The 23586-nt window shown below is 54.2% G+C and overlaps 1 protein-coding gene across 2 annotated transcripts; it reads left to right on the top strand.

Moving 5' to 3' along the window:
* The first annotated feature begins 1927 nt into the window (after nt 1-1927).
* On the top strand, nt 1928-23117 carry CTDSP2 (CTD small phosphatase 2). 2 transcript variants are annotated; one of them, XM_049625864.1, is made up of 8 exons: nt 1928-2506; nt 16302-16450; nt 18304-18342; nt 18734-18862; nt 19467-19523; nt 21531-21623; nt 21780-21965; nt 22165-23117. In XM_049625864.1, exons 1-8 carry the CDS (start codon nt 2443-2445, stop codon nt 22288-22290), a joined length of 843 nt encoding a protein of 280 aa, XP_049481821.1. In that variant the 5' UTR covers nt 1928-2442; the 3' UTR covers nt 22291-23117. The 2 variants fall into 2 exon arrangements, with proteins under 2 accessions (XP_049481821.1, XP_049481822.1); XM_049625865.1 differs by having other exon boundaries at nt 1931-2506; nt 18761-18862.
* Nucleotides 23118-23586: the final 469 nt, after the last annotated feature.

Raw genomic sequence — 23586 nt, 5'->3', positions numbered from 1 at the left:
TTATAAAAAAAGAAAAAAGAAAAAAAGAGTTTAGTGTTGCCTCCTCTTACTAAGCTTGTGAAAGACCTTGGGTAAGTCAATTAACCTTTCCAGACCCTGTTTCCTCCTCTACAACATGGGCATAAAACTGCTGTCAACCTCAAAGACATGAGAGATTAAAAGAAGCAGTGTCTGTGTGAGTACTTTATAAACTATAAATGAGGGAGGGATTGTCTCTACCGATGAGCAAATTGAAGTCTAGAGAGATGTAGTGTCCTGTCCACCACTACAGAGGTGGGGGTAGCAGGTCCCTCTGAATCCTCAATTCTCCCCTCCTCCCTGCACTCTCCCTCCTCCCATCAACTGAACTAACTTGCAAAGGTGTAGGGGGCAGGGCCCAAAAAGGCCCCATCATAACCTAACTAATGAAGATTTACCTTCGAGAATCCTATTGGTTTAGTGATCTTTTAATAATGATGGGAGATAAATACACAAGAACGCCTCCCTTTCCCCTTCCGTTAACAAATTAAGATCTCCCCAAACTCAGTTTTTAAAGTTACATAAGCATCATTCAGATCTTCTGTAACAGCTCTCATTTTGGAAAAACAGCATTTCCATTAAAATAGTGTTATATAAAAAGGTTTTGTCAATGTGTGTGTAGGAACAGAAGAAACAGGCCCACACGAGCACTATTAAGGCACACAGGCTGATACACATCACAACCACACCTGTCCTCATGAAGGAGGGACTGTGGGGGTCAGGTATTTGATGGTACCTGGAGAGTTCAGATATGACCTACTTGTCCTCCACCTCCTAGTGAGACCTGGTGTAAGTTGGGCAATGGGAACTGCAGAGGGAAGGCCATCAGCTGCTCCCAGCTGCCAGAGACCAGAGAAGTCCTTACCTTCTGGAAGCCCCTTCCTTGGTCGGTGAGTTCCATTAAATCAGGTACTATTAGGGTTCGAATAGCTCATAAGTCACCCAGTGCAATCTCACCCTACATCACTCCTGCCAGTGTTGAATGGTTCCCTTCCTCCCAAGGCAGCCCATATCACCTGTGGACAGATGTAGCTCACTGGGAAGGATCTAATATGGAGTTAAAACTTGCCCTTCTGGAGCCTCTTGGGAACAAGTGTGTGTGTGTGTGTCCCTCACCTACAGCCTTGAAAGTCCAGGAGCCATAGCCAAGGGAGGGTGTCTGAGGCCTAAGAGCAAAGAGGGAGGGCAGCATTGAGGTCACTGAGAAAAGCTCTTCCCTTAGAGACCTCTATCCATCTAAACTGAGGCTGGGACTACCGGGTTAGGGGGGGTGGGGGGAGGAGAGTAAGCCCTGAATGGGAATGAGTGAGGGGCTTTGGGCAAAGCCCTGCAGCTCATGTCTCGGGGGGGGGGGGGGGGGGGGGGGGGCTGAGACCGTCCCGAGATCAGTCCCAGTTCTGATATTCTGGGATCCTGAGTCCGCCTCCCCCTCACCGCCCCCCCCAACACATCCCTTTCGGTATTCAATGGTTGTACTCTTTTATGTGAAACTGGGGGTTCACGATTCGAGGGCCAAGCAGGAAGTAAGAAAACTGCCCCGAACCCTCCCATCCTGACCCAACCTGGGTTAGGCTTCGCGGCTTGCCCTGGTTACCCGAGAAGAGATGCACAGACGTGAACACACAAGCACCGAGTAGGGAAACGTGAGCTTTGGAGTGTCCTTTTAAGTAGTTGGGAAGGGGGTGTGGCCGAGGAGACTGGGAGGCCGCAGCGGGGCGAGGGGGGGAGTGGCCCGGGGGCGTGGCCGCAACGACTGGAATGTTGTTGGGTCCTCGCACCGCATAGTAAGGAGGGGCCACGCCCCTTTTCTCCAGGAGGGCCAATTGGAGCGCCGGAGCGGTTTCAAGTCTCCCCCGCCAGCCTGCCCGCCCGCCACCCCACCCCCCTCGGGGATTCGCTTTTTCCGTGATAAAATAGCAAAGCTCCGGATGTTCCGCAGCCCCAGCAGCTCACAGGTGAAGGGTCCTGGGGCCTAGGACTGTGCTCCGAAGCGGCAGGCACTGGCCGGCCGTGGAGAGGCCGGGTCCGGAGCCAGGAGGCGCGCGGGGGTGGGCGCTGCAGCCGCGGGTTGTTTATCCGGAGTACGGAGGGGAGGGGGGAGCCTGGAAACCGCCCCGTGTCCCATTTCCTCCTCTTGTTTTCGCTCCGGATTCTCCATGTTGGACCCAAACTGAGGAGCCCGGAGCTGCTGCCGGGGGATCGGGGCCGGGGGCAACCGGGGAGCCGCTGCCCGGGCCGCCCGCCCTCCGTACAGGCCGCCTCCCTTCCCGGCCCAGGGAGGGAACGAGAGCAGGGATGTGAACAGCTGTGGGAGTCCGAGTCTCGGGAGCCGGAGCGGGCCCCCGCCCAGGCCCCCCAGCCCAGCCCAGCCTGCGCGCCCGCCGGTCCTCCCGCCCAGCCAGCCCGGGCCCGCGGGATTGTTAGATGGAACACGGCTCCATCATCACCCAGGCGCGGAGGGAAGACGCCCTGGTGCTCACCAAGCAAGGTAGGGGCAGCAACTTCCCAAAACTTTGCGTCGCCCCCGGGCGGGTGGGGGGCTAGCACAAGCCCCGAACCCGAGTCCCGGCCCCTGACCTCCCGGGGATCAGAGCCTTAGATTCCGACCAGACTCCCTAGTCCATCCGCCCCCGCGTCTCTGTCCGCACTCAGACCCCCATGGGGGCGGTGCGGGGCCCGGGCTCCCGGCGCCCGAGGGGGAGGGGCGTCATCCGCGCAGCTGTCACCCCGTCCTGCACCCCCTCCCCCCGTATAGAGAGACTGAGGAGTAGCGCTCGAAGCGCGAGTCACCCGCGTCCGTCCCCTCCTGAGTTGGGAGGTGGGGTCGTCACTTTCCCGCACGACGGCGCGCAGCCGCCCCAGAACGGCGGGGAGAGGGGTGGGAAGGGGGACGGAGGGGTCCCGAACTGGAATGGAGCCGGAACTGGAGTCCAGCACTTCCCAGCGGCTCCCTAAGCCCGAGGTCGCGGTGGCCGCGGGCGGTGACGGCGTCCTGCGGGACTTGGGACCAAGTTCACCGCCTGGGGGCGGGGGCGGCCGCGGTGGGGGAGGGGCCGAGCCTGCGGGATCTACTGGCCCGCCCGCGGCCCTGCGCTGGGCCCGGGACCTCGGCGGCGCGGCGCTCCGGCTGGGCTGCCTCCTGCCGCGTTTGCTGAGCCTACGAGCCCGACCCCGAGGCCCGGCCAGAGCCCCTCCCTGCCCCGGTGCGCTTCCCCGGGGCCGCCGCTGCACACACAGAGCCGCGTTTGTTTAGCCCGGGAGCGGTGTCCCTGGTTACATAATTCGCCGGATGGCATCAGACCCGGCGTGTTTCTGAATCGCGCAGCGAAAAAGTGCGAGTTCTCCGTGGGCAGCAGCTCGCGGCCCCCGCCTTCCTGAGGGTCAGGTGCAGACGCGAGGGGGTCGCGGGCCCTCTCTGGGGTGGTCTTGGCGATCGGAGCGGGGTAAGGCCTCGGCCTCTCCCGAGGGCGGGGAAAGGTCGGGCCCGAGGGTGGAATCTCTTAGTTCGGTCACTGGAAGCCCCGAAACTCTTTTTCCCCTCCCCCACGTTCCTCCTGGAGCCTTGAGGAATGTGTCTAAAATAGTGGACAGAATTTCTGCCGGGAGTAAGGACTAGCGTCGGTTTTTTGGGGTGTTTGTTTTTTTTGTGGGTTTTTGTTTTTGTTTTTGTTTTTTTCTGGAGAACTTCCCGGACTGAGGCCACCTGGCCCTGAGACTGGGGAAAGCACGCTCTTGGTACCAAATCTGAAGCGTTCCTGCCCTTCCTCTGACCCCCCCAGAACAGGACGTGCAGGGCCAGTACTGCAATTGAACATATCGAGGCCTAGACCCTGGTGGGTGGCCAGCTGTGGTGCCTCGGTGTCGCCCACATCCCCCCTATTTGGAAACATTAGTCAGCAGGTCACTTATTCCTGGGGTTCACAGTCCCAAGGAGCTCCCCTAACTTGCCTAGGGGCAAGGGCTGCTAGTGTCAGCCTTTCCCTATTTCCTGGAGTGGAAGGGATTGGGGAGGGGGCACTGTGTGCTTCCTGAATTTCTGGCCTTCTTTAAATTAAGCTTGTCCTGGGGAGGGGGAGAGCTTTGCCTGTTCAGATCCCAACCCCAGAAAAACCCCTGCCTCCCTCTGCCCTGCTCTCCTGGCTGCATCACTAACTAGGCTGTGTGACCCCAGGGGCAACTTCACCTCTGCTGGCCGCCCAGCTGTGCTGAGGCCTGAAGAGTGGAGGCTTTCTGGGTTGAGAACTTGACTCCTGTCTGGTCCCAGTCTCATCCCAGGAGGTAGCCATAAGTGAAGAGCTTAGGTGTGGAAGGATTCCATAGGGGTCTGTGTTAATGACACTTGGGAAGAACCACCCTGTGCTTCCCTGCTCTGGTCCTCCTCTTGCAGAGGCTCTGGAGGGTGCCTTCCTGGTGAGGGAATCACACCAGGAGTGAGACAGAGCAGGACTGCTGAAGGGGCATCTTACATACCAGCTGGCCGTTTCAGCCACAAGGGCCTGTGTTGGGGAACAGAATAGATGACAGCAGGAAGCGGAGCAGCTGGCTTCTGTACAGTGTTGGGTTGCTGATGTTGGTTGGATTTTCTTGGAGTTACGTTTTTTGTTTTCCTTTTTGTGTGTGGTTTGTCCTTCAGACTTATCCCTGGAGGAATCTGAATTCCCAAGCCAGCAACCATGGGTCTTTCTCCATGTAATTGGACTGCATTCCAGAGAAGACATACTATTTTCCTGGGCTGCCTGGGCACCCAGCAACCAGCAAGCCAACTTTCTGAGTCTCTCCTTATTTACAAATCCTGCATCCCTTTTTTTTTAAGTGGGGGTGGGGAGAAGATGTTTTAATTTTCTCCTTTATGAGTTCCTTGCCCCTTTTCTGCCAGCATCCCATCTCTGTGCCCTCCTGCCTCCTTTGAAAAAAAGGGGAGGGGGTGTAATGCAGTTTATCAATAAGTAAATTTCTAGGAGAAAACTAAATTGCTCTCAGCTTGGGTGGCTTTTTAGTGAGGTTGTTTGCCATTACAGGATTTTAGGTTTGTGTGTGTGTGTGTGTGTGTTTTTCCTTTTTAGCATTCTGTTCTTGGAGCTTTAGGGCTGGCTGGGTGTGTTGATGATTCAAAAGTAATTACAGCAAGGGAAGTAGAAAAAAGTTACTGAAAGCATTGATGATAAAAGGACCAAAATTGGATCATCTTCCCAGCCAGATGGGTGAAATGGCTTCCTGGTACAGCAAGGACAGGGTTGTGTGTAACATCAAAAGGAGAAAGGAAAAGTTAATACCAGTTTGGCCAGAGAACAGCCATTTATTACAGCCCCATACGAGAGTGCAGGCCCTGCTGCTGGGAGGTTGTGCCATGGGGCTTTAGAGTTAGATGGGGGAAAAGCCCAGGAAACAGGACCAAACTTGTCACCTCTCCGTGTAAGAGGAGGGAGTGGAGGCAGCCTCTTCCAGGGCTCAAAGTGACCCACAGTTGGGGGGGGGGGAGGGGGGCCAGGGAGGAATCAGGTCCTTTTTTGTTTTCCATGAGACCTAATGACCCTTCCTCTCAGGGAGAGTGTGGGGATTGTCTTCTCACATGAGAAACTGCACAGGTTCTGGTAGCTGACCATCCCCCAGAATCAGGACGGTGGCACATTTTTCTAGCTCTTGCTTTCTCCCCATAAGGAGGAAATTCTGCCCTATTCTCTCATGAAAAAGCTCAAACACTTCTCATGTCGGAGGCAGGCCCTTCACTTGAAAAGCTCCGAACAAATGTCGTTGGGGCTTTCTTCCTCAGTTTGCTCTTTGTGGGTCCGGGATGCATGTGTCCCCATCCACTCTCAGTCTTGGCCTCTTTGAGGCTCTGAGGCTCCCTTTGGAGTTTTTCCTCCATCTTGGAGTGGGATAGGGGCCTGTGTGGTGACTTAAAGACTGTGTTTGCTCCCTCTGGAATAGCCCAGGAGAGTGCTGCTAACTCCGCAACCAAGTTTGTAAATTTTTAACATCCTGAGGCTGGGAGTTTGCCATTCTGCTGCTGCTTTTGACTGGCATAGCTCTCTGTGGAGAAGGACTTCGGAATTGCTGTGAAACACCCTTCAGAGATGGCACGGGTGGTGGTATTTCTGTCTCCTCCCTTCTCCGCTATAGGGGTCTTACCGAAACTGGCAGTGGAGATGCTGTTTCGTCCTGTGTGGGAATGGCCACATCTTTTATGATCGTGGGCTTTGTCAAGATGGTGAATACTGTAGAAGTAACGTTTCTAGCCAAGGTGGATTGATGCTCCCAGCCCCTCGGTGGAGAATTAAATAATAGCAGTATTTATAAGAAAGGAAAAGGAAAGACAGACAATATGCAAAAGTATACATATCTATATGCAAATGTATATCCCTGCCTCTTCCTCGTCAGCTTTCTTCCTGCTAACTTTTGGGTCATTTAGGAATAGTGTCTTTTATTCCCATCTTGGGAAGTTTGCTTGTTGTGTTGGGTGAAATGGGAAGGGGTGGAGGGCAGGGGCAGCAAGGTGTTCATTGTTACTTCAAAGAATTGTTGGGGCGCCTGGGTGGCTCAGTTGGCTAAGCGTCCAACTTCAGCTCAGGTCATGATCTCACAGTTAGTGGGTTTGAGCCCTGCGTTGGGCTCTGTGCTGACAGCTCAGAGCCTGGAGCCTGCTTCAGATTCTGTGTCTCCCTCTCTGTCTGCCCCTCCCCTGCTCTCTCACACTCTCTATGTCAAGAATAAACAAACATTTTTTTTTTTAATTAAAAAAAAAAAAAAAGAATTGTTCCAGAAGCAGAGTTCCTTGCTTCAGGCCTGGGTGCACATCCCTGCTTTTCTTATTCACAGTGAGACTTAACAAATCACTTTAGTGTTCTGAGTGACTTATCTGTGAAATAGGAATATTGATATTTATACTTCTGTAATGCCTAGTACTTAGGAGATGATTGATAAACATTAATGTCCTTTTTTTTTACACAGCCAGACCACTACTCATTCCTCCTCCATTCCCCCAAGGACAGAGTGCAAACAGCACAGGGTCATGTGAGTTTTATTGTTAAAGACAGGTGGCTGGGGGTCAGAGGGGACACTGATGTGGGGGCTTGGGCCTTCTGGAAGGATCAACCTCTGAGGCTTGCAAACAGCCTTGCTGCATAGACCCCTTCTTTGTGCCTGTGTGACTTGGAATGGGATTTTATCTGCACTAATGCGAGTAGCGTGTGCCTTAGGGCATCTGCCGCTCTGCCTGGCGTCTGGGCATCTGGGGATGGGAGGCCAGGGAGCCATGCCCCTCCTGTGAAGAGTTTCTGAAGTCCAAGCCTTCTGAGCAGTTGCTCAGCCTCTCAGAAATGGATATAATGAACACTTAGGACAACTCTGTGCTGCGTTGTAGGAAGGTTAATGGACGCAGTGAGATTCACATTTCTTTTAGGGAATTCTAGTAACAAGGAGAGAAATAAAAACTGGGATTTCGGAAAGAAATAGATGCTCTTAAGCTGTGTCTTTGCTGCTGTGGTTTGGGGGTACAGCATTGAGAAAGCACAAAAAGCAGCCTTAAATTGCTTTTCATCCTATCTCAGGCCAGCCTGCTCGCAAAGCACAGAATTAACTCACTTGTCTTGGGGTCATGGGATTGGGTGTGGCCCTGACATAATTCCCTCCCTCTTCTGAAATGGAGGCATAGTTCCCAACTGGGAACTATAGATGAGCTTATTAATGTGCAACCCTTATGAAGGAACCAGTAGAAATCAAAGTGGAGACATTGACTTAGAACTAGAAGCCTCTCTGGACCAGAAACCAACTAGAACAGAGTTTCTTTGTCCAGCAAAGGGCCCAGCCCTTTCAGGTCTGTGTGCCTGCATCAGGTCTGTTATTACAGAATGAGTACTCCAGGGAGCACCCAGCCTCCCTCTAGGCAGTAGGTGTGTATGTCCTGTTTTATTGGTCACCTCTTCTAGGGGTCAGCCCTGAACCTGATCTCTGAGTACATCTCCTGACAGTTGCCTTCCCTTTCCAGGTGCCCCTAGTCCTTCTTTTGCCCCCTAAAATTGAGACTTTGCTCATACTCTGTCTTTATAGCTACTCTCGTTTCTTGAGGAACGAATAGCTTTTGCATCCTGTAGAATTTGCTCTTCCCCACCTGCACCGTTCTCGGGGAACAAGTGTAGCCCCATTCCTAGTGAGAGCCAGGCATATTCATGGGAAGGCTCAAATGGCACAACACAGGCTGTGGGAGCGCCTTCCCAGTGTGGTGAGTCCCAGCTCCTCTGTTTCCATAGCAGAATGGGGTTGGGGCCCCTCCTTCACAGGAACAGGGGTCTGCAAAAAGAGATAGCAGGCTTTTTGACTCCATGATAGAGCAAGTACTCCTAGAGAGGAAAACCAGACCCCACTGGTACAAGTCCTCTGAGATAGCGGAGACACTGAGCCAGTGAGACATGGTGGGAAGAGGGACCAAGGGGCCGCTGGCTGAATCATCCTCCAGTCCTGGAAGGGTTAGTCAAGGACCACTGGCAACCTTTAGGTATTGTCCCTCAGCCAGGGACACACATCAGGATCTCCTGTGACACTTACTAAAAATATAGACCCCACCTGGGTCCTGCCGAATCAGAGCATGAGCAGGTGGGCCAGGCATGTGTGTGTTCCAAATGCTCCCTATGATTCTGACAAGTGTCCCTGGAGAAGAGCCAGGTAAACACAGCAATGGCCCCAACTGCCTGCTTAGCCCTGAGCAGGAAGAGTCCCCCGGAGGGATCCAGTTTTGCTGTTTGTTAAAGATCTGGTGGCTCGTAAAGGGGAATCCTAAAGTTTTCTGAGTGTGAACGGACAGAGTAATGATCCCAGATGAGATTTATAGAGTACTTACCATGGACCAGACACTGTTCCTGGTTTTTTATATCTAGCATCTCACTTAATCCTCACAATGACTTGGGAGATGAGAGATAGGAATTATCTCTACTTCACAGATGAGGAAAACTCTGCTGAGAGCTGAAGCACCTTGTCCAAGGACACACGGCTAGTGAGTGTCAGCCAGGACCCTGACTCCAGAGTCAAGCCTTAACCATGACCCGCACTGCCTCTCATTTATTTGCATTGTGCATTCCACTTTCTAAAAGCACAAGTTTCAGGTAATCTGAAGCCACCTTGTAAGGGACCCTGTAGTGTCGACCTTTTCCCATTGACCTGGGAGGAAACTGAGCCAGAGAGGTTGCGCCTCAGGCAAGACCACAAAGCTGGTTGAGAAGCGAAGTGGGGTGGGGTTTCTTGACTTCTAGCTCAGTGCTTTCTCAGTTGGACACACCTATACCGGTTGGCTGATCCCAGGTGAAGCCAAGGGGTGTGGTAGGAGCAGGTGAGTTTCCCTGGAGGCGGACAGACTCCCTGGCAGTCCTTCCCTGGCAGACTCCTTCCAGTCTTTCTGCAGAGGCCAAGCGACTAGAGGAAGGAAGGAACTGGTTGGTCAACCTCAGTGAGTGAGTGTGTGTGTGTATGTGAGAGAGACAGAGAGACTGATTGGTTTTTGTGGAGTCCCCGAGAAGGCCACTTCCCAGGCTTGGCCCTGTCACTACCTCTGTGTGACCTCTGGGATGAGAAGAAATCTCTATGGTCTGTGTCAGTGGGAACATTTTGAGATCGAGATTAGGATATGAAAGTGCCTTACCCTGAACGACTAGCAGCTGACACTAGAGCCAGGCCACACCCCAGGCTCCTTACAATTCTCACAGCTCGGTGGAATAGGTAGTTAGTTCCCATCTACAGATGAAGAGACTGAGGCCCAAGGCCACATACCTTATATGTGGTAGAGCCAGGATGTAAACCCAAGTCCGTGGCCCTTTGGGTAACCACTGTCTTTTTCACCCGTCGGAGGAAAGGTGGTTGAGGGTCCCTCGTTTTATCCTGTGCCTTCACTGCTCTTCAGCTCGCTCATGCGTATGTCACGGAAGGCGGGCTTACGGAGCTGGGGGGAAGAGGCACCGGGTTCTTCGGGGCCTTCCACCAAATCCAGCATTCCAGGAGTCGGCCAGAGAGCCAAGACCAGGGCTGAAACAGCCACCAAGGTGTTTCTGTCCTGCTGGGCAGATTTCTCTTAGCTTCCCAGCCTCCCGCAGGGGCCTGCTCAGCACCTCCACGGGGAGAGAGAGGCTCAAGGTGGGCAAGGGTGGTTTCCAGGCCCCCACGATGACATCTCTGCCCTAGTTGGCGTGCGTGGGGCGAGGCCTCCGGCAGAGGCAGGGGCAGAATCCAGCTCTCTGGGTTCTCCCGGATGGTATCTCTTGTCTGTCTCAGCTACCACTGTGGGCCATCGCTCGCTTGTCCACTGAGAGCCCTCTGGTGTGCGGCTGGGGGCTGAGCCTTCCGCTGACACCTATGTGAGGAAACGGCTTCTTCGGCCCTAGTCCAGGACCTGCTGCTGCTTCTGGGAACCCCAGCCCCACCCCAGTGTGGTTTTAAAGTATGTTAGAGCTGCCTAGGTGGGTGTCTTGGCCATGACTTGTATAAAGGTTGCTTGGTAGAGTATCTTGATCATGTTTGAGAAGTTACCAGGAATCCTCTGCTCCTAAGACTGTCTTTCTTGAGGGAGGTCCCTAAAATTGAGGCCCTGTGTTGAGATCGGTGACCAAATTGTTGGGGGTAAAAGGCAGGGGGAAGGGCAGGAGGTGAATAGCTAGTGACCTGTGACCCCCACCCTACAGGTGGCATTAAAGACCTGGGACTGAAAAAAGCTCTTCTTTCTTAGAAGAAACGGAGATACAAGGAGCTGTCCCGCTCAGAGAAGGGGACTAACAGAGACACCACATGAATAAATCAGCCTGGATACGGGAGGGCAGGGAGGGCACCAGCATAGAACATGCTGGTGTGAGCTAAAGAGCCTGGCTAAAACTACTTTTTTTTTTTTTTTTTTTTTTTTTTTTAGCCTTTATTTATTTTTGAGACAGAGAGAGACAGAGCATGAACGGGGGAGGGTCAGAGAGAGGGAGACACAGAATCAAACAGGCTCCAGGCTCTGAGCTGTCAGCACAGAGCCCGACGCGGGGCTTGAACCCACGGACCGCGAGATCACGACCTGAGCTGAAGTCGGACACTTAACTGACTGAGCCACCCAGGCACCCCTAAAACAACTTTTAAAAATCTGTGCCGTCACAGTCACAGATGCTCTTTGGAACTTCGGGAGCTGGTGCTGAACTGCGTGAAACCCTGCCTGCCTTGTCACCTGCAGAAAACAGTGTCAGCAATTGACATTGTGAAAACTGGTATACCCTCCCCATTGTTTCCAGTCTTTTCTGTGTGGGGGATGTCTAGGCATCTCTCAGCCTCTTGTTCCCCTGCCGACTCACCTGCTGGTCCAAGGAGCCCTTCCGTCCACCTGGCACTTCAGGGCCTATCCCCAGCCAAGGCCCAGGAGCCCCTTGCTGTGGACCTGGGAGGACTCCTCTCCATGGGGAGCCCCAATCAGACGTGTCTTGGCTGCAGGGCCCAGGCAGCTGGCCAAGAAGGGCCGGAAATGCTCCAAATACTCTCCTTCCTCCAATAGCTAAGGGGAGGGAGGCCCCTCAGAGAGGCCATTTTATAGTGATAGCCAGACTAAATCCTTTGCTTATGGGGGGATGGGAAATGGTGGGGAAGGAAGTACTTCTGAGGGAACCAAGAAAGCATCCTTCTACGTGAATGGGCTTGTTAAAACCCGATTGCCTGAGAGCTTGCCTTCTGCCGACTCCTAGGCGGATGTGTGAGGAGTTCCTTTGCTGGGACACGAAGCTGTGTTGTTGGCAACGGTGATATCTGAACCTGACCTTCAGAAGAGGGTTATAAATAGTGTTGTCCTGGCAAAGCCAATCTTCATCTGTATGTGTGTGTGTGCGTGCGCGTGTGTGTGCGCACAGACCTGTACATGCACAAGCTTCTTAAGAGGCAGAGGCAAATAGTGTCCCCATCTGGTGCTTCTTGGGGGCAGCGGTGGTAGACAGACGGAGAGAGGGCACTGTTTATTTCAAGTGGAGCAGCCTCACCTGCTTTCCTGTTATTTGTAGAATATTAGCCAGGGTGTTTGCAAGCTGGGAAACAACTTTTGTAGTGGATTTGGAAGAAGGTAGGGGCTGTTTAGACTTCGTGAAACCTGCTCACGATCAGGGTCCTTTGGCACCTCGCTCACAAATCTCCTCTGGAGCTTCAGCCACATGCTGGGAGCGGGAGGGCCCCTGGTCCCCTGTTGTCGGTCTCCCGCAGTGAGGTCACAGTGTTGCTCACTAGTGGTCATCTCCCTTTAGATGATTAAAACGAGCACAGCATTGAGTTGTAGAGTTTGCGCGGCACGTTGCCGTGCGAAGGGCAGGTTTTGTTTCTCCCTTCACTCAGGAGGGAGGTCTCGGTGTTATCCCAGGTAGTGGATGAGGAAACTGAGGGTCAAAGAGACTGTACGTCAGAGTCAGTAACTGGCAGGGTCTGGCCTCCAGCCCAGGCGATACTCGGAGCGGGGGTCCCTGCCATACCCCACCTTCTCTTCACACCCTGCCTTGGCAGGAAGCCTTGCACCAGTGAACTGGAGGAGTGGCTTGGCTTCCCTGTTCCCAGCCACCTGCTCGCTTTCTTCTTAAGCCAGAGGTCCTCTCATTAGGTCTGTGCTGGTCCTCTCTGACGCTCAGGCCCGCACCAGATGTTTAGAGCAGGGAGAGCAGATGCGGGTCGGTGGCCGGGCAGGAGAGGAAGGCTGGGTGTCCACAAAGCAGGTAGCAGGAGGAATGAATGAGGGATAGCAGCTAGTTATGGGGCTCCATGGCACCCCCTGGAATCCTGCCCTCCCTGTTTGGGAGACCGTGTGCAATGAAATCCCCAGGGACCTGGAAGTCCTCTCGTGCCCCATCTTCCCGGCCCCGGAAAGGGGTTTAGGGGCCCCTGGCCGTCAGGGGCATAATACTGAGTGCCGGCTGAAAGGAGCTTCTGAAAGACTCTTTGACACAAGTTTCAGATCCCACTCTGATGAGTGTTCCCCCTTACCCTTAAACCCACTGAACAAAGCAGGTCTCAGTCCAGAGGCCCTGTCTCCAGCCCTTACCCTTCTCCCTCTGCCATTGTCCTCTTGATTTCCCAGAGGTATCTGTCAGCGCAGGTGCAGGACTGGGATGGGGGTGAAGCGAGCCCTGGGGTGGAATCCCAGAGCCTTGCACCTTTCATGGCCTGCCCAAGAGGACAGTGAAAGAGGGGCGTGGGCCCCAAACTAATCCTTTACCATCCTAGCCTAGAGAGGAGTAGAACAAACAAGCATCCCTGCTGTCATATGAATAAATGTACACGATGCCCCCTGTCAGGGGCCCTGTGGGGTAGTGGGTAAGAGCTCTGGCACTGGGTTAGCAGATCTAGGTTCAATGGCTCTGCTCTCATACTACCTGTGTAACCTGGAGTAGTTGCTTAACCTCTCTGCTTCAGTCTTGCTTCTGTAAAACGGGGCATTAGTGCCTACAAATGGGTTTGTAGTGAGGATTAAATGAAGTAATGGTGTCAAGTGTCCTAAGAAAGGGCTGGCACGTCATCAGTTCGTGGTAAACATGACTAAGGCACGGAACGACGAACGGGATTGCCTCAGGTGCTCCGCTCCTCCAGTGCCTGCCTCACTGTCCTCACATAGAGAATGCTTTTCTGTTTCTAAGTCTTCCGGGTTGTTGCAAACCAGCGAAGGCTTCCACGGGGCCGGGCTCCGTAGTAGTGACACCCAGGGCCCTGGAGTTCCCGCAGTCGTTCACTGAGCCAGTTACAGTTACTGAGTACCTGCTGTGCTGAGCTCCAGAGGCTGGTGAATGCTCTCGGCCAAGGCCATTACAGGCCCCGTCAGGAGGCAGCCATGTTGAGGGGAGGCTAAAGAGGCCCAGATAGATTCTCAGAGGCAGTGTTGGTAAATATAAGGAGGACAGACAGGCTGGAGAAGGATTGAGGGAGGTAGGGCCCCAACAGAGGGGCATGCAGGGTATTGACCTTGCTGCTGTTGGCCTGGGATACCCTCCCCAGGCGCCACAGCTCTGTGCTCTGCTCCAGGCGCCTGCCCCCGAGGTCAAGGCATTTGTGGTCCCTGAGGCCCAGGGGCTGCCTGGTCACATTGTGTTTTTGAGAAGACCTTCATCCCCTGCTGAGTCCAGATGAAGCTGAGGGGCCCTGCCCCCCACCCCACCAAGCTCTGCGTCTAAGGCCCAAGCGCCTCTGCCTGTTGGGCCTCCCACAGTGGGCACCGACCAGGCCTCTCTGTGGCCCCAGCCAGCTGCCCCTTTCACCCCCCTGCCTCTTAAGATTACTCAGCCTTCACATCGTCTGTCACTAAGATGCTGACTGCGTTCTTGACGGCCTCTCTTCAGGAAAGGCTCAGGCTGTGTGGCCTTTTAAGAAAGGCTCCGTGCCCGGGTTAAGCCTCTGAATGTGGTTCTGCGTGAAGAAACCATAAACCAAAGGAAAAGTGATGGTTCAGCTTTGGTCTTGGAGCTTTGTGTCAGCGTCTGCTGGAGTCCCCGGGCTCGGAATTGAATGTGGGCCATACAGGCAGGTGGAGAAGCCGCCCTTGCCCTCTGATTCCTGCATAGATTATTAAGAGTAGGAAAAAGTCCAAGGAGCCACGCATCCTGCTCTTTAGTACTGGGCTCTGCTCTGAGGTTTGTCTCTTTGATACAGGGGCCTTGGTGGGGGCGTGGTGAGGGGGCCCCAGTGCAATTTCTTCCTTTTATCACAGAATCCCCAGTCCCTGGAAATCTTGCTTTTTCCACTGGGGCCAAGAGCTCAAGAGTGATCCGCGGGTATGTAGGCGAATTGCCAGGGAGGCCTGGTCACTTACTGGAAGGTTTCTAATGATCATACCAGTGTCAGGGGGTCTGGCCTCACCCAGGGAGGGAGAGCGAGCTCTGAAGGACAGAGATGCCAGCCTGCACCTGCAGGAAGCCCTCTGCTTCTGTTGAGTCGGAGGGAGTAGGTTGGCCGGGGCAGTGCTGGCTACCACTTGACTGACTGCTGTTCAGCGGCCATTTCCTCACCCTGGGTCATGGGGAATAGAGTTTGGTTTTCTCTCCTCTGCAGGGTTCCAGGCGGCCGCAACTGGGTATTAAATGGCTGTCCCACCGCCTCTCTGCAAGGGCCTCTGTGCTCAAACGACTAACCCCTACCTTGCTTTGGGGTGGGCCCCACCTGCTTGCCTCCCCCTTCCCTTCATAAAGGGAACAGCCAGAGGAGGGTTGTCCTTGGTGCCACATTCTGTTTGCCTTTTTAACCCCCCACAAAGACAAGCGTTTCCAGATTCATTTTGTTTCCTGCACTGTAGTTTGCCCCATGCTTTATGGTGAAGTGGGCTGGGTTTAATCCTCAGCCCCTCCCGCCTAGGTGGAGACCTGTGGCTGGGGACCAGTCTGGCAGCAGTTATGTGGCGCCACCTCCTGGCCACAGGACCCACCGTGTCTTCCTACACTTGCTGAACAGTTGCCAGAATAGTTCCTGTAAAAGCAAGAGGCACTGGAAAGATACCCTGAAGTCCATTTCTGGTTGATCCTGTAATGCCCATAGCTTTTTGTATCAGCTTGGCTTTTCTGGGGCTGCCTTGCTGAGCGTCCTGTTAACATGGCTTTGTATATCCAAAGCCTGAGTTACAAAGGCAAGACTGACGGGGCAGCTCTGGTCTAGAAGCAAGGCCGTTAGCTTAGAACGCGACACCAGTTGTGTTTCCCAGGGGTCAGCGTGCCTGTGCTTACGGATCAGGCCTCGTGCCTTTGAGGGGAGAGCAGCAGGGACAGTGGCTGGGGCACTGAAGGAGGAGCACAGCTTCTTCCTTGGGCTGCAGCTGCTCTGTTTTCTAGCCTGTTGTTTCCAGTCTGGCCTCAGTCCTGCCACCACTGACCCAGCTTCTAGGGAAGCTGACCCTGAACAGAACCACAGCTCCACGGACTTGCAGGGGCCTAGGTTTCTCCCTCGTGTAGAACGGCTAGTTCTGTGAACTGGGGTTGGTCGAGGAGGATTTTTGCGCTGGTGAATTTTACTCCTGAGGGTTCCTTCAGTGTGCCGCTTCCAGAGTGCAGGACACCTGGACTCGATACCTGGTGCCCCTCCCCAACCAGGGAGTGAAGACCGAATCCTCTGCAGCTCATTTCCTAAACCAGAGAGTGGGGATTCCTGCCTCTGCTTTAGAGAACCGTCAGAATAAGCGTGTGTGTTTCAGTGTTGACTGTATTTGGTGATCTGCCCAGCACGTGGCTTGTGCCCTGGTGGGGCTTCCGGACTGGAGGGGATACGGGCACGGGGCCACCTGTGGACAGAGCCACCCGGTAGCTAATGCCTCATCGTTCCCTCTGCCCTAGGCCTGGTCTCCAAGTCATCTCCTAAGAAACCTCGTGGACGGAACATCTTCAAGGCCTTTTTCTGCTGTTTTCGCGCCCAGCATGTTGGCCAGTCCAGCTCCTCCACTGAGCTCTCCGCATACAAGGAGGAAGCCAACACCATTGCTAAGGTAGCTAGATCAGGGTGGCAGGACGCCAGCAAGGAGGGGACTGCTAGTGGGGGCCCCTGCAGCCGTGGCATGTGGGCAAAGGTAGTCCTCCCTGAAGTCTCAAAGACCTCTGGCTCAGAGGCCCCTCCTCTGGCTTTCCTAGAGTGGCCCATTTTCTTTCTACTGGCTCCCATTTGCAATGTGGGCCATGCAGGTACCCCTGTGGTCTCTGAGAGCCCCTCTGGTCCAGATCCTCCCATGTTCCAGGAACCATACAAGGCGCTTTGCATACACTGTCTCATGTGGTGCAACCGGCAGCCCGGCAGGGAGGGTCACAGGCTCTTCCCACTTACACACCTGGAAACAGAGATCCAGAGGGTCTGTGTAGCCCCCGAAGAGTTAGTGGTTAATAAATAGTAAGTAGTATCAGAGTGCAAGCCCCCATCTCTCTGGCTGTGACACCTGTGTTTGTTGTTGTTGTTTACTATGCAAAGCTGTCTTCCAAGTTACTTGACTTCTTGAAATTCTGCCACACTCCAGCACTCTCACCTGTCTTGGGGGGACATTGGGAAATTCATGGGTGTCTTTGAGCCTCCCAGTGAACAGAAGGTATGTCTGGCATTTCAAGGGTAGGCACAGCCCTGACCAAAAACCCATCTGCCCCCAATGCCATTGGTTACTTCTTTCCGACATAACCAAGGTCTAGCTGTCCCATTCCTCTCTCAAAACCAGGCTGAAGACATGCATCAGTGCATTACTCAGTAGGCGGAAGTGCACTTAAATAAAGTGCAACGTGACAGTATTACTTAGCAATTGATTCTTACAAAGTTCACAGTAACACGGAAAAAGTATTGAGTTGCAACATTAAGTCTAAAAGCAGAATGTGAAATTACATATTATGGGGGGAAGGGCTGCTAAAATAGACTTGAAGGAAATACACTAAAATGCCAACGTGAATTTTTTCTAAATGCTAGGATTTTAATGTTGCCTCAAGGTATCACGTTTTACAGTCATAACAACATCTCTATTATTAGCAAAAGGCCAGGGAAGCCTTTCTGACCTTTCTGTACTCCACCCCCCCCTCACGTTTCAGGACCCACAGTGTGGGCTCACGTTGGCATACTTTGATGTATCTTAGGGGCTTGGCGCCCTCCCCGCACCGTGTGTCACCCCCAGAAGAGAGTATAGAAAACACATGTTCTCAAAGAGAAGCCTGGGTTCCAGGACTCACAAAGACGCTGAACCACTACAGTGAGGAGTTCTGATTTTGGTTCTGTGTCTGATTCCCGTGTCCCTGCATCAGCCACTGAGTTCCCCGTCCCTCGGTTTGTCCAACTGAGACACTGCCTTCTCCATCCTTCATCAGACCTGATGTTGAAAGGCAGCTCTGGCCTTTCCCCTTTCCTGTGCAGCTCTTAAGAAAAGTCACTTTTGGGGCACCTGACTGACTTAGTGGCAGAGCATGTGACTCTTGACCTCAGGGTCATGAATTCAAGCCCCACGTTGGGTGTAGAGCTTACTTTAAAAAAAAAAAGAGGTGCGCCTGGGTGGCTCAGTGGGTCAAGCGTCTGACTCTTAATTTCGGCTCAGGTCATGATCTCACCATTGGGAGACTGAGCCCCCGGTAGGACTCTGTGCTGGGCGCAGAGTCTGCTTAAGATTCTCTCTCTGCCCCTCCCCCTACTCGTGACATGCTTGTTCTCTCAGAATAAATGGAAAGGGAAGGAAAGAAAAGTCACTTTTGTTATGCCCTACGTTCCAGGGGGCTGGGAACTTGGGGAGAATTTTACCCACCAGGCCTGAGGCAGAAGCAGTGGGCTTCAGGTAGGACGGCACTGGCCGGTCGGTACTGACTGCTTCCTTTCCTCCCACAGTCGGATCTGCTCCACTGTCTCCAGTACCAGTTTTATCAGGTATGGGAATCTGACAGGTACATGCCCAAAAGCCCCAGACCCTGTGATCACATTGGGTGACGCCCTTATTCCTCAGTGCCTGGCTGGCCCCACCCCGGGAAGCCATTTGTCCCAGATATTTGCTGAGGGCCCACTCTGCAAAGACATTAGCTTTTGAGGGGGACAGCTGACATCCGTCCCACAGCCGCCCTGGCCTGCATCTCAGTGTCCAGATCATTCCATAGTCCAGTGGGAGGCTGGAGCCGAGGAGCTGACTCCATCTCTTTGTGTACTTCTTGGCCTTCAAACGGCACCTCTTCTGGGTCGAACTCGGGGGTCTTCTGTGTTCTCGATGAGCCTGGTTCTTCCCAGAGTTCTGCTGAAGAGAACACTTGGGCTTTCCTGGTGGCAGACCTCGGCAGCCTGGCTCTGGTTTCAGATCCCGGGGACCTGCCTGCTCCCAGAGGTGACAGAGGAAGATCAAGGAAGGATCTGCGTGGTCATCGACTTGGATGAAACCCTTGTGCATAGCTCCTTTAAGGTAACTCTGTATCTGGAGTCCTCCCTACGCCCATCTCGGGCTGTCTTGCCCGTCTAACTGAAGGTGCTCGGAGGCAGCATAAAGTTGATGAGGCAGGGGAGCTGGGTGAGGGATGGGGGCTCTGCCATTTTGGCCACACTGGCATCACACATACTCGGGGGCCACACGGAAGAATGTTGAATAGGAATCCCTGCTCCACCCAGTCACTGCCAACGGGCTTTGTCTGTCACACAGCCCAGAGAGCCACCAGGGCTCTGTACAGGGCAGGCCTACATAAGAGGGTTTGAATCAGCCTTGGACCTTGCCCCCCCTCCATTTTGTCAGGATGTTCGTTAACTCAAGAAGGTCCTGAAATTCTGTCAGCTCGGGTAAAATTGGGGGTGGTGGCAGTAAGGAAAACCTGGAGGGGATACTGTGCGTGCTTCTTAGTAGGGTGGTGGGAGGAGCTTCCTGGAGTCTCTGAGACCTGTTTCTCCCCGCCCCTCCCAGGGGACAGCGCAGTGGTGCTGTGGCAGGGACCGTGTGCTCATGCGTGTGGGGGTGTGGCCGAGGCTTTTTGTCTCCCTCCTACCATGCTGACCTCATTAACTTTTCTGCTTTCCAGCCAATCAACAACGCCGATTTCATAGTGCCTGTCGAGATTGAGGGGACCACTCACCAGGTGAGCTGCCTGCCAGGCCACAGCCAGCCTAGAGGCCTCAGGGCCCCCACCCCTCTGGTGTGCTCCGTCAGTGGTCCCTCTCCTGCAACTTCAGCCTCCTTTCTGTATCGGAACCTCTCACACTCCAGGCTTTCTGATCTTAAAAAAAAAAATCCGCTTCTCATCTCCATCCAGCTGTCTTTTTTTGCTTTGAAGCCAAGCTGTTTAAAATTAAAGTATCATTTAATAATAGTAATAGCTGTGATCTACTGAATACCACCTCCTGGCCAATGTGGCCAGTGCTATTAAACGATGATACTTCCTCTAATCCTGAAGAGGTGGTGTCTCTGCCTGTTAACAGGCAAGGAAGCCAGTACTAGCTGTTTCCTGTTCTCCCCGGGCCCACCCACTCCTCCTGGCTAAGGAATTTCTTCCTCCCCAGCCCTGGCTTCTCCACTTCCCTCTGTGAAGCTTTTCTACTCCCCCTCCCCTTGGGTCCCTACACTGGATTCTCCCCCAGTAAATGTTATTCAAAGAGCACTTAAATCCAAGTAAGCTTAGGCTCTGGCCCTGCATAGCCTACTCAGTCCAGGATCATGAGGTGTTGATAGCGAAAAAGCATTTACTCCAAATGCTTGCCCAGAAGACCTGCTTGAGCGTCAGGAAGCACCAGGAACAACGCCCGGGTTGCCCTGATACCTGCTCACATGGCCTGGTCAAATAGAAGACTTATGTGTAGAGAAGGAGGGGATTGAGGCTTCCCTGACAAGTCACCACTGTCCTCTGTCCCTTAGAGGCTTTCATCCCTAACACCACCTCTGCCCTTGGACTGGTCAGCCTCTGCCCAGCTACCCTTTACGGTCCATTTGCACGTGTGGAGATGTACAAAACCCACAGAGACCAGACGAAGGCATATTTGCAAACGGGCAGATATGCACTGTGAACTCCTGATTAACAAGGAGCAGCATGAATCGTGAAAAACAGCTGAGATTAAAATTGGTGCGCGGCTACCTGCAGAAGAGGGGCAGGGGGATGCCTGGCTTGATAAACAGCCAGGAAGAGGGAGGGACTTGTTGAAGTTTGAAGAAACGGCAAATCCAGGGGAACCTAGTTGTGGCTGCTCGGAGCCGAGGGTTCCTGTGGCAAAGCCACCAGCGGTGTGGTGAGTCAGTGGCCGGTTCGGGCCACCTCCAAGGAGGGAGAGTCATGGCAGGCACGTGCTCGTTGAGCAGGGAGTGCCGTGGATAACAAGAGCATTGAAGGAATGGTTCTGGTAGCATCAAGGCTAGGGGAGAGGGAGATCCCGGAGGCAGGGAAGCGGTAGATGCAGAGCGATGAGGTACATGTGGCCCATGAGACTTTCAGGCGGAAACGTGCGAGATGATGAAAGGTGGGCATGAGCGTTCAGGGTGGCTGGCTGGAGCAAGCACAGACAGGTGTGGGGCTTGAGCAAGACACAGAGCATCTGACCTGGTCACTGACGGAGAGAAGTCCCTTCTCCCTGGCGCATTTCAGAGAAGCTGTGTGAGGGCGTGTGATTTCAGCCTTGGTTTCCACCAAGGCTCGCGTGATGGTGACCTGGACAGAGTGTCCTGCCAGAGCCAAGGACAGGAAGCTCCCACTGAGGCTGTGGCTGGATTCAAGTAATCCAGGATAGGCTGTTTCCGTCTGTGAGGCCTATTCTTGATTACTTGTTTCTGGAGGCAGCTGATGGTTCGCCGCCCGAAACAGAGATGGCTTCTGGGACAGAGGCACGTGCATTTCTTCCTGAGCTGGGTCAAGGTTGGGCCGCTAAGCCCGCAGAAGCCTGGTGAGGAGGTGATACAGTGCCCTTGTGTGTGGGGGGGGGGGGGGGGGGGGGGGGCAGAAGGTTTCCAGCCAGGTGGCCCCAGAGGTTGGGGCGGAGGGGCCGGACCAGGAATGGTGTGAACCTACCTGCCGGTCTTTGTGGACGTGGTGACGTTGACACATGAGCAGTGCTTCACCCTCACGGGGCTGCCTCCAACAAGCCTCTCTGCTTTTCCTCAGGTGTATGTGCTCAAGAGGCCTTACGTGGATGAGTTCCTGAGACGAATGGGGGAGCTCTTTGAATGTGTTCTCTTCACTGCCAGCCTGGCCAAGGTACCTGAGGGCGGAAGGGAAGTCAGGCGCCAAGAGCGGCTGTGGCAGCCTCAGGGCGGGGGCGTCCCACAGCCCCTTCCTGGGCCACGGGAAGCCACGGTGGTGGGGGCGGGGGGAGCCAGGACTGCATCTGAGCAAAAGCACCTTCTCTTCTAGTATGCCGACCCAGTGACGGACCTGCTGGACAGGTGCGGGGTGTTCCGGGCCCGCCTGTTCCGGGAGTCCTGTGTGTTCCACCAAGGCTGCTATGTCAAGGACCTCAGCCGCCTGGGAAGGGATCTGAGGAAAACCCTCATTCTGGACAACTCTCCTGCTTCTTACATCTTCCACCCAGAAAACGCAGTGAGTGGTCCGGACACAGCCACACCGCAGGGACTGGGGAGCCCCAGTCCCGGGCAGAGGGGGGAGGGAGTGGGCATCGGAAGCCCGGGCTTCTCCAGAGGAGCATGGCACCCAGGTGTACCCAGCCAGCTTCCTGGGGCTTTGGGGCAAGGGAGGGAGGAACTGGCAGGAGATTTACGCTGCCTCTTCCCTGCCCTAGGTGCCCGTGCAGTCTTGGTTTGATGACATGGCAGACACTGAGTTGCTGAACCTAATCCCAATCTTTGAGGAATTGAGCGGAGCAGAGGATGTCTACACCAGCCTCGGGCAGCTGCGGGCCCCTTAGCCTTCCCTGCTTCCGAGCAATGGCCATCCCAGTAGGGGACTTTCCTACACTGTGCCTTTATGACCAGCCTGACAGAGCGGAAGCTGGAGCATCTCACCAAACGGGGCCTGGGAATAGAAGTGGTTGGAAAGAGCTTTAGGACAGGATAGATGCCAAGCAGGCACGTCCCAGACCGACAGCACCTAGAGCTGCCTGCTCCCTGAGTTGGGCTCCCAGATGTGAGTGTGTGTGTGTCTGTGTCTGTGTGTGTCTGTGTGTATATGTGTGTCTCCCCTTGAACTGCGGCCCCGGGATATAAGTGTTTCACGTTGAGGGAGAAACTGAAAGATGAAGACTCCCGGAGTTAGTCTGTCTCCTGTCCGGTCACCCTGGGAGCCACTGAGCTCGATAGGGATGAAGACGATTGAAGGCTTTTGCTGCCAAACCCAGCGCCTTTCCTCAGTGTTGTAAAGCTCGTGCCAAGGAGAAAGGGAGTCCAAGGCTGCCGTCTGGTGTCCCAGGCACACACCTTTCTGAAACCTTTCTCTAGCCAGCTTTCTGCATACAGAAAGACAACGTTTCTGGAAAGATGAAAGCTTGTTTCCAGAACCGGTAGCCCCAGTGGCCATCACGTCCTGTGGTCCGAGGGCTGCGCTCGCCTCCAGCCAAGTGCCTGGCACGGGCCCTTTCTGTGTCTCCCCAAGGCTCGGGCTCCGGGCCTGCCTTCCTCACTACCCAGCCATAGTCTTGAACCTGTGGGGAAGGAGGTCTTCTCCCTGCCCTGGAAGAGGACAGATAACTGATTTCCGTTCTTTCGACTCTGTTTTAAAATTCTTTCTAAACATGGAGTGTTGGGCCTGTTTTGTTTCTGACAGAGCTGCAGCCCTGGGCCTGTGATGAATGTGGGAGGCTCTGGGGGTGCAGGGAGGAGGAAGACCCCCCCCCCCAAGCATGAATGTGTGTGTCCCCTTGGCTTGTAGATCAGCTGAGTATGGGACTGCGTCCCTAAGTCTGTGCTTCAGGGATTCTCTGCTGGTGCTGGTGCGAGGGCTTGTGTTCCAAAGTCCGGGAAGGGCGCTCCCGGCCCGGCCCCTCCCACTTCTTGGGCAGGGCTCTTTCCCATTGTGTCTTTCCCTGGGCCTGGCCTGTGCCTCTCTCAGTCTACTCCTGTCTTCCTCCCTTCTGGCTGTTGCTTTTTTTCCTCCAGGGCCACAGAGGCACTCCTGCTTTCCCTGGGCTGAGGGGAACGGGCGTTGTCGTCATTTCATTTGCCAACATAATGCACGCGCCGCTCGCCTCTCGTAACAGGTGTGAGTG

This window comes from Panthera uncia, chromosome B4 (genome assembly GCF_023721935.1).
Source record: "Panthera uncia isolate 11264 chromosome B4, Puncia_PCG_1.0, whole genome shotgun sequence".
In the NCBI taxonomy this organism is placed as follows: Eukaryota; Metazoa; Chordata; class Mammalia; order Carnivora; family Felidae; genus Panthera; species Panthera uncia.
The sequence above is the reverse complement of the archived record's forward strand: the minus strand, read 5'-3'. Positions and strand labels throughout refer to the sequence as shown.